The sequence below is a fragment of the Mandrillus leucophaeus genome, unplaced genomic scaffold (genome assembly GCF_000951045.1).
Source record: "Mandrillus leucophaeus isolate KB7577 unplaced genomic scaffold, Mleu.le_1.0 Scaffold109, whole genome shotgun sequence".
NCBI classification, from domain to species: domain Eukaryota; kingdom Metazoa; phylum Chordata; class Mammalia; order Primates; family Cercopithecidae; genus Mandrillus; species Mandrillus leucophaeus.
In genome coordinates this window covers 2061562-2079445 of record NW_012099098.1, presented here as the reverse complement: position 1 = coordinate 2079445, position 17884 = coordinate 2061562, and the positions used below count along the sequence as shown (strand labels likewise).

Sequence of the window (17884 nt, the reverse complement as noted above, 5' to 3'; positions counted from 1 at the left end):
TGGGGGAAGGGATGGATGAGAGAAGACTGGAGGGAGGTGAGTGCCACACCCTGTTCAACATGGAGTCATAGACCTCTTTGGCACTTCCACTGAGCTTCGTAAAACTAAATAAGCCCTCACAGCCCTGGACAGTGTGAGAAGTCCTGGTCTGCCCGTGAATATTACTGCTCAGCACCATCTGTGTGCCAGGACTCTGCTGGGCTCTGGGGATATAAAAGTGGATAAACCAACATAGGGTCTTCCTTTCTAGGAGCTTGCAGTCCCGGGCACATCCAGCAGATGTTATGCAGATAATTATCAAATGGTTTAGCACTAAGTACAGAAGACAACTAAGAAGAAAAAGTACAGAGTGCTGTGGGGCATTTTGCCTAATCTAGGGGATTAGGGAAGGCTTCTCTGAGCCTTTTTGTGACCAGAGGGAGGGGCGAGTCGGAGTACTTGGAGGGTCTCAAGGGGAGAAGAGAATTCCAAGCAGAGAGAACATCTGTGAAGACCTTGAGGCAGAAAAGAACATGGTGTGTTCTAGAAACTAAGAGAATTTGTTTATGGCTGGAGGGAATGAGGCACTGAGAATGATGCAATATGGCCTGGAGTAGGAGAGAGGGCGTGATCCTGAAGGGAGTTTTGAGGTTATATTAATAAGTCTGCCTTTTATTCTCTGTCATTAAGGGGTTTCAAGTAGGGGAGTGGTGAGATTAGATCTGTACCTTTGAGCAGACAGGGGAGGCAGAGGAGAAACCTGCTCTCAGAGGCTGTGGCAACAGTCCAAACAAGAGATAGGGTTGCCATGGGAGAGGGCTACAGGTCAGAAGGGAGACAGGGGGACTAATTCAAGAGCCATTTTCATGGTAGAATTAGCAAGTGGAGGATGAAAAAGGAGACAGTACTTGAAGACACTTCAGGGTTTCTGCCCTGGGTAGCTGGGTGGGGCTGGCACCTGCAGTGACATTGGAAACACCTGAAGGGAAGCATTTTGAGGATGGGAGCCTGAGTCGGGGAAGGTAGGTAAGATTACAAGCTTAGGTTTGGAAGTTCTTTCCCCATCTCATTTTTGTGTAGCCTTGCTAGCTTTTCCCTTTATTTCTTTTTTTTTTTTTTTTTTTTTTTTTTGCTTTATTTGATCTTCACAGTCAGTCCTTGAGGTAAGTCAGGCAGTGGGTGTGAGGCCCTTTTGGCCTAGTGGTGATAGGCTTCGAGTCCAGCTACCCTCACCCTCTGGGAGGCTCATCTTCCCACCAGCCCAGCATGGCATCACAGATTCTGAATTTGGGAGAGCTAAGTGTGCCCTAACTGACAGATGCAGGGATGGGAGATTGGGCCCCAGTTGTCAGGCTCCAGCTTCACTCGAACACACGTAGAGTGCACACGGTGAATTCTTCAGTGCCTGCCACTCATACCCCCACTGCCAACCCTCACCCTCTCTGTTATGGTCATTACAACCATCCACTGAGCCCTTGATACAGCCAGGCATTCTGCTAAGCACTTTGCAAATATAATCTCATTGAGTCTCCCCAATATCCCTAGGAGTTAGATACAACTTTTGTCCTCATTTTCAAATTAAGGAACTGAGGCTCAAAGAGAAGTGAGGTAACTTGTCAAAAGCCACATAGCCAATGACAAATTGAATCCAAGTCGGCCTAATTGTAAAGCGTTTGCTTTTAATCATAAACAATTCTGTCACAAATACCACTTCCTTTTGGTTTATGGACGTAATTGTTTGTGTCATCTTGTGTTAATTTCATCCTGTACCTCTCACAGCAACTGCAAGGCAAGGAAGCTCAATACTCTCCTCTGTAGCCTGGACTTCTTATGACCTCCTCCATTCTGAGGCAAGGCGTGAATCAGACAGCAAGTGAGCTTAGGGAGAGAGGAAGAGGCCTTTCCATGTAGGGGCTGCATCAAGTGGAGGGTTGTTGCTTCCGTGCGGGTGGATAATCCGAATGATCTTTGAGAATGTCCTGTGTACAGTATTTCCCTAGTCTGCAAATGAAAATGCTTTCCTTTTGGCTCGAATCCTCTGTGCTCACTGAATGCATGTTTATATTTTGCAGATGATACCACAGGGATACATTCAGTTTATACTGTGTACCAAGGGCATGAGATCATGTTTCATGTTTCCACCATGTTGCCATATTCCAAAGAGAACAAGCAGCAGGTACATGTGAACATACAAACCATCAAATAGTGATGTGAATGTAGAGAGGGCACCGTTATGATTCCATAGAATTAGAGGCTATGCCGGTTAACATATGAGCTGAACTGCAGCTGCCAATTTAGGGGTGTTCCATAGAATTAGAGGCTATGCCGGTTGACATATGAGCTGAACTGCAGCCGCCAATTTAGGGATGCTTTTGGCGGTCTGTATTGGAACTTTCAACAAATCTTAGGAAGAGCTGTTCTCACTGGTGCTGTCACCTTAGAGAAATAAGGGATCAGAGATAATGTGCATGCGTGTTTATGTGTAAACATGTATAGGTATTTGTATGTGTGCGAGTGCGGTTTCATAGACTCTTTTTTGTCTCTCTTTTTTAAAATATCTTTGATTCAAACATTCTTCTATCCAACATGGACTCTTGAGAGACTATTTTGTATAGATGTTACCTCTTCTCTGTGCCTTCTCTCAGTGTGCCTTGTGTCTTGTCAAAATGAGACTATCCAGGACATATCATAAGTGGGTCCTGTGTCATGGTTGACAAGTATTGTTTTCAGGTCACTGCAGGAAGTTAACACTGAGTGTCTACATGGGCTGTACCAGGCTGGGAAAAACCTCTATCTAAGACACTCCTGACCCACCCCAGAGCTTGGCCACTGAGATAGGAACAGAGGAGATGGGTTGGAGAGCAAGGGCCTAGGCTGGCAAAACATGGGAGGCCTGAAGTCAAAGATATCTGAAGTTCAGGGCTCTGTCATAGTGGCTGTGGTTTGTTATGTTGGGTTATGGTTTTTTAACTCTGTGAATGTGCCATGTTTGAGAGTCTTTCTCAGTGATGTTATTTATGCTTACTACAGGTGGAAAGGAAACGCCACATTGGAAACGATATCGTCACCATTGTGTTCCAAGAAGGAGAGGAATCTTCTCCTGCCTTTAAGCCTTCCATGATCCGTTCCCACTTTACACGTATCCTAGGCCTTTGTAAATGCTCCAGTGTGGCAAGCTGTGGTTCAGCCTCATTGGACTTCCATGACGCTTAAACCAAATATTGTCATGGACTTGTTTTGTAATGCTAGATTTAGACCCACTTTTGGGGAATTTTTCCTAAGCTTTGTGTATAGTTCCTCCTTCCTCTCTCCCTCCATTTCAGTAGTAGATGGATTAATTCTCAGGGAATTCTTGACTCCTGAAATATGGTCTCTTTCCTCAGGTAGTCTATAAAATGAGGAAAACTTCCTGCTATTCTTCAGTCATAAATGATTTAGAAGAATTATAGGTAGTGAATTCCCTGAGAAATCTGCTTTAGGCATAAAAACTTGCAAGTTAAGATAAAAGGCCAAAATAATTTTCCTTGTTGATTTAAGCCCTGGTAATAGCTGTTGTATTACCATCTCTTGAAATTTGAGAAATGATAGAATTAATAATATTTTTATCTGATTCTCCTAATCCCTGTTCAGCTCATATTGCTGGCAAAGTCCAGCAGTGGAGCTGAAGCTCCTGCAGTGTCTGAGCTCAGCTCTGCCAGACAGGCATGGGGCATGAGCTTGGCCCGCCCAGCAGACACTCAGTTGTGGCCTTGTTACTCTGGGTCCCAGGCCATGACACCAAAACCCAAAGTTAGTGGCTCTACTAGTTGTACATAATAAGCAAAAGGCAACAAATCAGCATTTTCAGAATAAATTCTAGTCGAGTTACTCATTTCCCTGGAGGCTCCAAGTAAACATGTTTGGAGATGGGCCCACGGTGACTCATGGCATCTGGAGACTTGGACTTGTTCCTTGTGACATAAAAATAGAGGATGGAAGTAAGTGTTTAAAAGTTAACAGTTTCCAAACTTTCTTCCGTGATGGTAGGGAAGCAAATGATACGCACTTGCACCTTGGTTATAGTTTTCTTCCCTTTTCATCCCTACTTTCTGAGTAGTATCTGCCCCTGTCCCCTGAGATTTAGGGCTAATATTTCCCCTTTCTAGAGGTGGTTCTTCTTGTATAACAGAAAACTTCTCCAACTTCACAGCAGAAGCGACGGTGAGGTGACTGTTCAGGTGATTGAGAGGTAGTCATTTTTTTTTAGAATTTTACTGAGTTACATGTTTTAGATTTGGGACTTGGCACATTTGTCCCTGAAAAGGGGCAAGCAGATGATTAAGGCAGATTCATTCCAGGGAGCCTAGAAATGGAGACACTAAGGAATTGATGGCTCCATAACCCTAGCTAAGGAAAGCAGGGGTTGGGAGATGGTGGGTGGAGGTGGAAGGGGAGGCAGAAGAGTGGGAGAAAGAAAGAAGCTGGATGGATTCTTTCCTACTATTTTAGACTCCACAAACCCAGCACAAGCTAAGTAGATTCTGCTCAGAATCTGCCACCAGCTACAACAGGCTTGTTTTGTTTTGTCTCCCAAACCCAAAAGGAGAGAAAGGGAAGGTATACAGCGGAAACATTTAAATTGCTTTCCCTTTCCAAATGTGTGAGATGAAATGTATTACTAATTTCCTATTGGGATCTTGTTTGTACTTCCAGGCGAGGGAACTGCTCTTTTTGCTTTGCCGACTGCTTAGTTGTTTAATAGCTATATTTCTATTGCTTTTCTGACAGCTTTGGAGATTTAACCCTTTTCCCCAAAGGATGCACATGCAAACGTTGAACCTACTCATGGTGCCCTCACATAAGTCTCCGTGGGCTATCTCTTGGAAAGAAGTATGGGTTCTTTCCCAACCTGAGAGTGATAGGTGCCCTTAGCACAGAAGCGCTGGTTGAGAATGACTCTGCACAAGGGATTTTCAGAGCACAAGCTGTCAGTTGTGAGCATCAGTGTTGTGATTCGTTCCCTTAACCATCACCACAGATATTTTTGCCTTAGTGAGGTACGATCAACAAAATGACAGTTACAGGTAGGTAATGACTTTGTCTCGATTGCTTGTTCTGATTCTCATGCTTGTTAATTTAGCATTGATTTTTATAAGACTCTTGATATACGTGTTTCTTGATTGATTTAATATGAGTGCCCTCACCTTACAAAACTTTCTTCAAGGCCACCGTCTCTTCAGGAAACATTTACTCCATCCGGTGTTGTTCCATGCAGGAGACCTAGGGGTCAGGGTTAGTTTGATATTTTATGGTACTTTACCATGGGAAGAGGTTTGATATATTTGATCTTCATCCTTTCCTAGTCTACCTTCTTGCCTGCTTATCTTTCTGTTCTCAAATATTAATCTGTTAAAAGGTATTATGTTGTAAAAAGAACCTGAACTTCGAGCCAAATATATTTGGGTTCGAATCCCAGCTCTATCATTTATTTGAGGCTTTGGAAAAAATGTTTTCTCTTCTTGGAGCCTCAGGCTTTCTGTGTAGAGTGAAGGTAATGACACTACCCTGGCAGGTGTAGTGACAGTCAGAGGCAATACTGTATCTTTTTTTTTTTTTTTTTTTTTTTTTGAGACGGAGTCTCGCTCTGTCGCCCAGGCTGGAGTGCAGTGGCCAGATCTCGACTGCAAGCTCCACCTCCTGGGTTCATGCCATTCTCCTGCCTCAGCCTCCTGAGTAGCTGGGACTACAGGCACCCGCCACCTCGCCCAGCTAGTTTTTTGTATTTTTTAGTAGAGACGGGGTTTCACCGGGTTAGCCAGGATGGTCTCGATCTCCTGACCCTGTGATCTACCCGTCTTGGCCTCCCAAAGTGCTGGGATTACAGGCTTGAGCCACCACGCCCGGCCAATACTGTATCTTAAAATACCAAATATGCTTCCTGGTATGCAGCAGGTGCTCAGTGATAGCCATTGCTGTTCTTCCTGGGTACCTGGCTTGATGGGTTGGACCGTGAAGGATTCAGGAAGACCTGGTCTCTGCCCTCAAAGCACCTTGACTAAGCTAGAGGGGAAAGCGAGGAAGTGGCCTCGGCTCTGGCAGACCAGAGGAGGCACTCCTGGGCATGGAACAAATATTCCTGACACATCCTATATGCAGCTGGACAAATGGAAGGACAGAATAGTGGTGTATTGGTTCATTTTCATACTGCTGATAAAGATATACCCAAGACTGGGAAGAAAAAGAGGTTTAATTGTACTTACAGTTCCACATGGCTGGGGAGACCTCAGAATCATGGCAGGAGGTGAAAGGCACTTCTTACCTGGTGGCAGCAAGAGAAAATGAGGAGGAAACAAAAGCAGAAACCCCGGATAAGCCCATCAGATCTCATGAGACTTATTCACTATCATGAGAATAGCACGGGAAAGACCAGCCCCCATAATTCAATTACCTCCCCCCAATCACCTCCCCCCCATGACATGTGGGAATTCTGGGAGATACAATTCAAGTGGAGATTTGGGTGGGGACACAGCCAAACCATATCAAGTGATGATCTTTGAAGAAAAACCAACTAATTCTGTAATATTCTCTACACAGGCTGAAAATATTTTCAGAAGAGAGCGTACCACTCTTTGGCCCTCCCTTGCCAACTCCACCAGTGTTTACAGATCACCAGGAATTCAGGGACTTTTTGCTAGTGAAATGTAAGTTTCTGGTTTGAAATGGTTTTGCAGTTTGTTCTGTCAAAATACATTTCTTCAGATTCTCCCAGGATAGTGTTTAAGGAATGTCATTGTTTAAGCATTCCATGTTCCGTTAATTCTTTGCACAACATATGTTTAGTATTTTGGTCGTGTTGGGTGCGTTTTCTCCTGTGTTTTCATCCCCACCTTCCATCCTGCCACCTGCCTTGAAGCTTCTCTACGCTCATCCACTAAGGACCCTCGGGCCTCAAATTCACCTTTCTGCCCTGTGTTCTGGTACAGCCATTGCTGAATCTCTGCTTGTATATGTATCTGTATCTGTCAGAGAGTGGGATGTAGGTAGGGGAAAGAGTGGTTGTGGGTATATGCTTAGGGATAGGGAGAGTTGTTGGGGAATGTGTGTGCACACTTGTGTGAGTGTATATGTGCACCCATGCACATTGTGTGGGAGAGAGACAGAATGAGAACATAATGTGTGTAGACCCAGACTGCCAGGCATCACTTGCTGGTGAGCACATATTTTCACTCTACTGGTGATACCCAAATACCCAACTCTGAGGCCCCATCTCCTAAAGCACAAGAGCTCTGCACATCCCTCCTCAGGGCACCCCTGGGAATTATTTCTGGTAGTCCCATGGTGGGACTGTGTCATTGATGATCAGAAACAAGTTACTTGGGTTCATCCGCTGCAGTTTGCCAGCCCCACGTCCTGGCAGCGCTGCTCAGTCTGTGCCCTCTATGAAGACACTGCTTTCCAGCCTCCTGCCAGGTATGCTGGGTATTGCAGCTGCTTTGCTGGCTGCCTCCTGTTGCCACCCCCAACTCCTCCCCACTACAGTCTTTGCCTAAGTCTGTCACTGTTGTCATGCAGCTCTGAGACATCTGGAGTGCCCCTCTCTTCTCTCTGTCCATCCTGGTCACCTGGCCTCAAGGAAGCATTGACTGAGTCCAAAGCCTCACTGAGTCCTCCATGGACAAGTATTCCCCAACCTCCAGTCTCAATCCTACTCCAGTACTGGCCCACACCAGTCCCTCAGGCCAGGGCAAGGGACGGGCACATGTTGTCTGTCCTCTGTCTTCCTGTCTCCCCAGTCACTCCTTCACAGTCCCGAACATGACTTCTTCTGCACAGAAACAGACAGTGCCAAGCATAAGTGTCAGTTCTAGTCACAGAAACATCCAAGTCCTGGCCAGGCTGTTTGATAGCCTCTCTTCCATGGGAAACCCCTCCCTTCCCTTACAGAGACCTTGGCATGATTCCACAATTTTCTCCTGGAGAACACAGACATGAAAGACACCTTTACTGAGGCTCCCTCTGCTTTCCAGCTGGGCTCCCTCTCTTTCCAGCTGGACCACCAGCATTGTTACCTCCCATACTCCAACCTATACCAGGGTCCGTGGTGATGTCTCCCTCGACACATTAGAGGCAGCAGACACTGCAAACCATGTGCAACAGATGATGATTTTGTCTGTCCCAGGAGAACAGAGACATGAAAGACACCTTTACTGAGGCTCCCTCTGCTTTCCAGCTGGGCTCCCTCTCTTTCCAGCTGGACCACAAGTATTGTTACCTCCCATACTCCAACCTATACCAAGGTCCGTGGTGATGTCTCCCTCGACACATTAGAGGCAGCAGACACTGCAAACCATGTGCAACAGATGATGATTTTGTCTGTCCTTTTCCAGAGTTTATACTGATTATTTCAAAAGCTAGAACAAGGTCCCCAACTCAGATGGCTGGAGAGCCAGGCAGGGAACATGAGCAAGGGAGGCGGACTGAGCAGAGGACAGTCAGGAGCGCTGGAAGCTGTGACACACTTGAGAGTGTGTACTCACTGCATCCAACTGAGTCCTTTCAGAGCATGTGGCATGGCCAGTGTTGCCAGATACTCTGAGTTTTCGAATCAAGCCAGAAAGCTGAAATTGTATGTGAAATTGTGCGAGTCTCATGTGTTCAAGTCCAGGGGATCATGCAGAGAGCAAGAAACAGATCTGAAACAGAGTCAGCAACAGAGTGGGTGTAGCTACTGGAAGCTGAAAGGGTGTTGGCAGCATGGGGCTCAGGAAGAGAGCATTCACTGTAGGGGGCCTGTGGCAGGGAAGGAGCCACTAAAGACCTGTAACCACCAATTAGAGATCACTCAGCAGCGCTAGGGACCCAGCATGTAAGTGGAGCCAGTCAACAGAGGGACTTTCATCAGCGTCATCAAAGACTTGGGGTGAAATGAAACAAAGGGCTAGGTTGATTTGACATTGACGATTTGAAAGTAGAAATAGCAGAAGAATTGCAGATTCAAGGTGATGGGGAGGGTGTGTTGATGAGATGGAGTGTGGGGCCAGGAAGGACCAGGAGGGGTTGGTGCACTGAGAAGACAGGTGGCAGCCGGGAATCAGAGGGTCTTGGAATTCCAAAGTGGATTTAGCAGCAAGGTTGAAAACTCCGAGATTACAGGAAATGGCATTTCAACAAAAATCTTGACCTTTTCCCTTATTCAGCCGAAATGAGGCTTTAAAATGGATTGTTCCAAAGTACTAAGCAGAAAAAAAAAAAACCCTCAAACAGAAAAATTCCCAGTCACAGAACTAAAGAAAAGAACAGACATGCATAGTTTCAATTTTGTGTGTGTGGCAAGAGATATCTTGTAATTCCCTTTTTAACTTGATTTATTTTAGTAATTAATGGTGAAAAAGCCACTTTGGAAACCCCAACATTTGCCCAGAAGCGTCGGCGTACCCTGGATATGTTGATTAGATCTTTACACCAGGATTTGATGCCAGATTTGCATAAGGTAATTCTGGGTCCATGGTCTTCTTTCCTTCTTATGGGGTCTGAGTTGAGAACACCAGTCTTCAACTCAGCGATGAGGCCCTGGTGAGAAAACATAGGAGGCGCCTTGATCCTTGCTGTCAGGACTGTGCTGTGGCCACCATGGGCCGGCAGTCTCTCATTGTTACACAAGAAGGAAGGACACTGGGTTTCCATATACAGGAATGTGATTTCCAGAAAGCCAGGGCCTGTGGAAATCAAGGTGCAAACCAGGGACAGGGAGGTTGGGTATCAATCAGCAATCTCTGGAACATTGAAGACGGCTTTATTTGGGGTGGCTGTTCTTAGTAATACTACTCAGCATTGCCAGTCCCATGAGCTGATGGGTAGGCAAAAGTGGGATTGTAGAAAGAGATAGGGTGCTTTTTTTTTGGAGTTTTATTGGCCAGCCCCATATTCAGTCACTGAAACAAGCATTCCCATTTACTGAAGACCCAGACACTTCATAGGCCTGAGGCATAGCCACACTGATGAGACCCAACACCTTCCTATCACTTCAGGTGCACATGTGCTCTTTTTTTTTGAGACAGAGCGTCTCTCCTGTTGCCCAGGCTGGAGGGCAATGGTGTGATCTCGGCTCGCCACAACCTCAGCCTCCCAGGTTCAAGCAATTCTCCTACTTTAGCCTCCCAAGTAGCTGGGGTTACAGGCATGCACCACTGCACCGGACTAATCTTTTGTATTTTTAGTAGAGACAGGGTTTCTCTATGGTGGTCAGGCTGGTCTCAAACTCCCGACTTCAGGTGATCCACCCGCCTCAGCCTCCCAAAGTGCTGGGATTACTGGCATGAGTCACTGTGCCCAGCCGACCAGCACCATTTCATAGGCACTTCCTAACTTCTGCCTGGTCAGTGTACCCCAACTACTCACAGGAATTGGGCCAGGCTAACCCCAGGACCCTAAAGAGCAAACCTTAATGGGTAATCTGTCAATTCCCTAAGGTCAGGGAAGATACAGAGAGGGTACCAAGATGAGTAATGATGTCCTTCAACATGAGTAATGATATCCCAGCTGAAGCATCACTGCCTGAGCCAGGCTTCCCTAGCCCCCCAGTTGAAGCCAGGTCCCCTGTTAAATGTTTTCATATACTTGCCACAGTTCCCCTTCGTAGCAGTGATCACATGTGCTAAACATGTCATTACTCAATCTGTGTTCCCAGTAGACCTTGTGCTCCACGAGAGACCATGTCTATCACATTCCCAAAATCTGGCAGAGGACTAGGTGCTCAGTCAGTACCTGCTGATTGAATGAGCTTACCCCATTCAGTGACTACGGTTTTAAAGAGAACTAACATTACTAAGTATGCACTAGGCACTGTGTGAGGTACCTTACATGCATTACCTCATTTAAACCTCATAACGCACCTAGGAGGCAGGTATTAACCACACAAAGACACTGAGATTCAGAAATTAACTGATTTGCTCAAGGCGACTCACAGGGCCACAGATTTGCACAACTCTGCGGGCACCATTCTCATAGAATTCAGTTGGTTGTGTTCCAGGGGGTGCTGCTGTGTAAGATTGGCATCCCAGAGCTGTGCAATGTGGTGGCCCAGATCACACTATTAGTAAGTTAGTAAGTGATAGAGCTGCAGGTCTGCTGATTTCAAAGCCATGCCCTCAGCCCCCACACAACGCTGGCTTTCCACCTAGTGACTCTGAATCTAGCATCTACCATGGACCTGGTACACAGCAGGTGCTCCATCAATGCTTATTGAGTGAATGAAACAGAAGGTAGAAATAGGACCATTTGGATAAATAGTTTTGTGCACTATGAGAAGCCAGAAGATGAGACTTAACAATGTTTGTGGAATTCATAACTTTTTTTTCTTTTTTAGAACATGCTTAATAGACGATCTTTTAGTGATGTCTTACCAGAGTCGCCCAAGTCAGCACGGAAGAAAGAGGAGGCCCGCCAGGCAGAGTTCGTTAGAATAGGGCAGGTGAGTTTTCTTCTGAAACCTTTTCTGCGAGACATGTAGTTTTGAGTTCCATCCTAACCAGATGGCCCACGTGCAAAGACTTTGTTTGCCTGCTGCTGTAGGAGCTTTGTAATTTCTCTTAGGATTGTTGTGGCAACCACGAGTTAGAGTTTTGAGAACCGAGTAGGTGCAGTTCTCTGCAGGCATCACTGAGAGAGCAGCACTCTGCAGAGGTAGGAATGCTGCTGCCTCGAGGCAAGTAGCCACAGGGCCCAGCTCTGGCCCCCTCTCTTCCACAGAGCACAGACCACTTGCCTGCCTCCTAGGGATTTTCTGAAGAGTGAGGAACCAATTTGGGAAATGCCTCTGGAACCCATGACTGGCAGGAGGAAGCACAGAGTAGCAGTGGCACTGACAGAAGACTTGAATTGCAATCCTATGACTTGGAAACAATCCAAGTCACCACCAAGTTAGGTGGTGCCCAGTCATCCCCTTATTCCAGACATTGGAGAAAATCACTCTCTTTTTGCCCTGCTCGCATGTGACACTGGTATTTCTCAGTTCTGGGAGGCGACACAGCTGTCTGCCTCGATCGCACATCACAGCATGGAGAAGGAGGAGTGCCCTCAGCTGCAAATAAAGTTCTGGCCCAAAAGTAGAAAGCTGGGCAAGGCAGGTGGAGAGAGGAAAGCCAAATAATCAAGGGAAGCTTAGAGGCAAAGATAGCTTTTTCCCAAAACAGGTGCATTATTACAAGGTTCTCAAACATTGGTTCTTGTTTAAAGATACCCAGACTTTATTTCCAGAGATTCTGATTCATCAAGTTTGAGGCGGGACCTGAGAATCTGTATTTTTTCGATGCTCCTGGTTTATAAATCACAGTAATGATATATTGATTAATTGAAATGACAGAATGCATTTGGATAATTTGGGTTGGGACACTGTCATTAAGGCTTCACTATGTCCAGCTACCTTCAATTCTTGATTAACAAGTCAGTAGAGGAACCTGAAATGTTAGCCTGCAATTACTCCTGTTTTATTAAATTTTTGTCAAATCACAATTGTTTATCCTGCTGTGCTTTTGCCGCCTGGTATGCTTTAATAGAGATCTCTGTTCTGTAAGGCACTAAAACTGAAATCCATTGTAAGAGGGGATGCTCCATCAAGCTTGGCAGCTTCAGGGATCTGTAAAAAAGAGGTGAGTTCATGATACTTTCAATTTGAACTTTGAATTCCCATTTTCATTAATGAAATGATTGAGATTCTTGGAAAAAGGTTTGGGAGCAGAAGGAAAAAGAGCATGTCTATTGCAGAGTCCTCAGGGAAAGCCCTAGACAAAATTGAGTGGCCATTTAGTGAGAGCCTCTGTGTTGCCATGGTATGTGCGTGCCTTCCCCTGCTTCAGTGGAGCAGAGCTGCTGGAGGACCAACCTGGTCAGGCAGGCCAGGCCCCACAGGGCCTCTCAGGCTTTATGTGCATACATATCACCTGGACACCTTGACCAAATGCATGTTCTGATCCAGTAGGTCTGGGTGGGGCTAAGAGTCTATGTTTCCAACAAACTTGCACGTGGTTCCTGTGCTGCTGACCACAGACATGCTTTAAACAGCAAGGCTCTTGGGCAGTGTTGCTCAAGCTTTAGTGTGTATTGAATTCACCCCCAGAGTTTCTGGTTGAGCAGGTCTGGGGTGGGACCCAAAAGTTTGCATCTCCAATGGCTTCCTAGGTGATCTTGATGCTGTTGGGTAGCAGACCACAGCTGAAAAACCACTGCTTAATCTACAGTTCACTCAGCCAGCCAAAAAATTCTTTGGCTATTTATCTACATGCTGTTCCACTTTCCATGGGGGTAAAAACTAAGTGATCATCAAGAATAGAACAGAAAAAAATACACAAATTATATTATGAATATGATTTTGTATTGTAGAACAGTACCTCCATTCAGAATACATAAAAGTTAAATGGGACAGATTTATAGCACATCACCCATTATAAAAGCAAAATAATTATGAATACATTTACCTTACTGATAAAGATATAGATGATGTGATCCTACGTGCTTTGAGGTCTGGTTTCAGGAAAATGATGAGCTCAAAATATAATTAACCCTAAAAACCACAACCAACTTCAGACAAGACTACTGGCAAAGCATCCTTCCCAAAGGCTTCAGCAGTTCCAGTGTCTGCTTATTCCTGTGCACAGTAGGAATGTACTGTTTCCAAGCACATTATAGATACGAGATTCCAGTAAGATTTAATAACAGTAAGTTCTTAGGCTTATATTAAAAACAGAAGTCTGTGGAACCATAACTTGTTCACCAGGTAATAACAGAGAGTGAGCGTCCATTGTTGAGGTCCGTACTTATAACCCACCCGCAGGCCACAGACCACCCTCAGAGAAACTCAGCTCCATAGGGCCCCATGGGCTGCTGTGCAGTTGGCTTTGCAGAGACCAGAGTCCCCTGCTGCTCCCAAGAGTGTTCTGTGCCCAAAGAACCCGGCTTTGCCCACCTCTTCAGCACTCATCATTTCATGAACTGTGGTCATGCTCTTAGAGAGAGCCCAGGAAGAGTCTGCACTTAGACATGAAGGCCTGGAGACCACATTCTCACCCGTTGGAATCCACATGAAGGCTCCCCCATGGAAGGGAGTCCAGGGCAATGGCAAACACTGTCTGTCCTCAGACCAGAGCAACTGTGGGGCCAGATCTGAGTTTGCTGCTGACACTGCACACCCCAGTATTCAACAGTTACTCAGACCTCACATGGTCACTGGCACCTGTGAAAAGCAGTAGACACCCTGCATGCACCCGCCCATTAAAATGGGGCCAGGTGCAGTGGTTCATGCCTATAATCCCAGCACTTTGGGAGGCTGAGGCAGGAGGACTACTTGAGCCCAGAATTGAAGACCACCCTGAGCAACATGGTGAGACCCTGTCTCCAAAAAAAATTAGCCGGGCATGGTGGCTCACGCCTATGGTCCCAACTACTCAGGAGGCTGAGGCGGGAGGATCACTTGAGCCCAGGAGGTCAAGGCTGCAGTGAGCCATGTTCACACCACTGCACTCCAGCCTGGGTGACAGAGCAAGACCTTGTCTCAAAAAAAAAATAAAATAAAAGGTTAAAATGGCACATATATGCAGCATTTGAGTATAATTTGGGGGGTTTCACAGACCTCCTTGACACCTCTGTGGATCCTGTAGGGCCCTTGGATCTTATGGGGGAAGAACTTCTTTCTGCCTTAGTGTTCCAAACTTGTGTCCTCTGGGCAGAAAACATTTTGTTACTAAGAACTGGTTGTTCTGTCTTGGTGTTACCTAATGCTGATGTCTGTGTTTTCTCCCTATTGACATTTATATTAACTTTGCTTTTTTTATGTTCTCTTGGTGAAGTCACAAATTCAGAATTGCCAGAAATTTTCTTGGGGAAATGCCATTTCAATCAATGACCTGCACTTGTTTAGCCTTTTTTCCATTTACCAAATGTTTTCACATTCTTTAGGGGTTTTTTTTAGAACATTACAAGTCTCATCTTAGCAATTAGAATATTCTTTTTAAGGCCATGCATTTCCTAAAGGGAGAGCATCCTTTCCTTTTCTAAGAGAGCAGTAACACACAGTATTTACCCCCAGCCCTAATGCTATTTTCAAAGGTGGTCCCCATTGCCCTTCGCTTTACCTTGAGTATGCGAGTGCATGTTTGCCTGGGTACTTAAGAACACACCTACATGTGCACACACAGGCTCTACTACAGCCCCAGGTGGGACACATCGGGCCCTGATGCCTGATTGAGAGTAAAAATGAAGATGTAAGACTTCAACTTGGGCCTGAGAATCTCTACAAACTCTTTGAGGCTCATCCAATGCTTTGGAGGGAAGTTAAGAATTCTGTTGAAAATGTCCGCAATTCTGGTGTGATTAAGATCACGGTACACAATGCCTCCTACTCCACACATCCACATGTGGCTCTAAGGCTCCCCCTTTATGGCTGAGATGGAAATGAACTAAGAAGAGTTCACTCGGTATAGATATGTCATGCGGAAACCTGAGTAGCTCTGTTCACAGCACTTGCACTCTACAAACTGTTATTTTTTCTTTAAGATTTTGTGTCTTATGTGGGTCAATAAGCATTTTCACGTGAAAACAATATCAACCTTTTAAAGCATCATTTATGTTTTACTAATCTGCTGAATCAGCAACACAGGAATCTGACTTTCTTATAGAATAATGTGGGACTTCCTTTAATGATGAAACTAATATGAATTCTCTAAAACAGAGGCACCATTTGGCCCAGCTCCCAGGTGTTAAAGCAAAATGCTTGCTTAGAAACCGTTATGAATGCATCAGTTGCCCCTGAGAAACATTATAATATTGGAGACAGGTTATGGTGCCAGAAACCTGTGAATTCACTCTTTTCCTATTGCATACGTATTTGAAAGAAGACTTTTCTTCCTAAGAAAGGTAACTGAGTCCAGACCCCAGGGTTTGGAGTGACTTCGCTCCCACGGGGGTATCTGTGTTACTGTTTCAGGTGTGGTACTGTACATTTCCGTTTGGTGGGCTGCAGTGTATTTTTTCTGGTGCACTTATCTTCCGATGCTTGTATTGCCTCACAGCCGTGGGAGCCCCAGTGTTTCTGCAGTAATTTCCCTCACGAAGCCGTGTGTGCAGATCCCTGGGGCCAGGCCTTGCTGGTTTCCACTGATGCTGGCGTCTTGCTAGTGGATGGTTAGTGAGTAGCTGCTCCTACAAATGTCTTTTTCATATAACTTGTAGTACTTCTAAGATGAGTGACCACCAACCAACTCCCTTTGGACCATAAATGTGTGGTCTGCAGAGAGTTTAGCGAAGTTTTATTTCCTTATGAAATTAAACCCTTGTTTTCAGGGCAAGCAGAAGTAATATACTCTGAGCCAAGCATGCTGGAGGGTGGGCCATAGGTTCTCTTCCCAAAATATATGATGGGACTGTGGATATCAAATAACCTGTGAAAAGAATCTCCTTTTGAGCCAATACTTATTATCGCTCCAACATTTTACTTTAAATCAACAAGGACACATTATTTAGAACCACTGTCTCAGGGACATTCTCTCTCTCGAAGTCTTAAAAAAAAAAAAAAAAAGATTTCTGATTCAAAAAGTACTGATTTCCAAAACAAACCATAAGAACCTTAGATAACTCATTTTTGATGGATACAGAAACAAAAAGATTTTGACAAGGAGACAGATTTCAGCTCAATATAAAATCACACATTCTGACAGCCAGATAGATCAGCCTGCCCGGGGAGTTAGTCTGTTCTCTGTCACCACAGATCAGCCACCATCGCCCAGAGAGGGTGCAACTTCAGAGCAGGTGTAGACTCAAGGACGGTGTGGTCCCTTCCATCAGGAGTCCCCTTTAGATTATTCCAGACCCTGAATGAATGACAGAGGAGCTAAACACTAGTAACAGGTTGTCTCCTGGGCTTCAGAGGGAGCCATAGGCACAGAGACAATGTCTTCAAAGGGCATTTCCTCGGACTGCCCAGAAACAGCTGCCCGGTCTCTGGTTACCATAGTGACATTTTGTGAGAATCCCTAAGCCGCCACTGTGAGAATGACATAATGGCCTAAAACTGGAGCATCTTCCCATCCTTCAGTACAACCTATACATCCTCCCTCCAGCACTTACTGGGCACATTTACCAAGCACCTGCTGTGTGCTGGGGCCCCATGCCCGGTGCCTTCTGAAGTATGATAGATGTGAGCCATGCTTCATAATGGAACTGTTTCTGACCTCATCTGTCATTTTTGATACGTGTTTCAATTGTGTGCCCATAGTCATTGTATCTATAATGAACTTAACAAAAGGCAGATAATTTAAAATTCATAAATTTATAATTTAAATTCAGTATATAATTTTTGAAATTACAAAATGATTGGAAACTGTGATCTTAAAGAAAACTCACCCTCTATGAGCCTTGAGTTTCTCTAAATTGGGGATAATTTTTTAAGATGCTGAAAATAGTTTATAATGATGAAAATTGGTGAAACAAAATGGGATGATGATCACAACTACAAGGAGGGGCTAAAGTTATCTGTATTAAGTGTTTACATAGTGGTTGGCACACAGTAGTAACTTATTAAATGGCAGTTATTATCTTTACTGTGTCTCTATGAAATTGCTAAGAGGTAATAAAATCCTTCCGGGCGCAGTGGCTCACGCCTGTAATCCCAGCACTTTGGGAGGCTGAGGCGGGCAGATCATAAGATCAGGGGTTTGAGACCAGCCTGGCCAATGTGGTGAAACCCCATCTCTAACTAAAACAATACAAAAATTAGCCAGATGTGGTGGCGGGTGCCTGTAGTCCCAGCTACTTGGGAGGCTGAAGCAGGAGAAGCACTTGAACTCTGGAGGAGGAGGTTGGAGTGAACCAAGATCGCAGCACTGCACTCCAGCCTGGTGACAGAGCGAGACTCCATCTCAAAAAAAAAAAAAAAAAA

At 45.2% G+C, this 17884-nt stretch overlaps 1 protein-coding gene across 3 annotated transcripts in view; it reads left to right on the top strand.

Annotated features, from left to right (window-relative positions):
* Nucleotides 1-17884, top strand: part of GARNL3 (GTPase activating Rap/RanGAP domain-like 3) — a 179250-nt gene that overhangs the window by 108897 nt on the left and 52469 nt on the right. For all 3 annotated transcript variants that reach the window (XM_011988461.1, XM_011988456.1, XM_011988469.1), the window contains 8 exons: nt 2052-2155; nt 3010-3118; nt 4997-5042; nt 6553-6659; nt 9333-9448; nt 11324-11428; nt 12531-12605; nt 16020-16131. In XM_011988461.1, coding sequence (XP_011843851.1) covers nt 2052-2155; nt 3010-3118; nt 4997-5042; nt 6553-6659; nt 9333-9448; nt 11324-11428; nt 12531-12605; nt 16020-16131 — 774 coding nt within the window. The remainder of the gene's footprint in view (nt 1-2051; nt 2156-3009; nt 3119-4996; nt 5043-6552; nt 6660-9332; nt 9449-11323; nt 11429-12530; nt 12606-16019; nt 16132-17884) is intronic.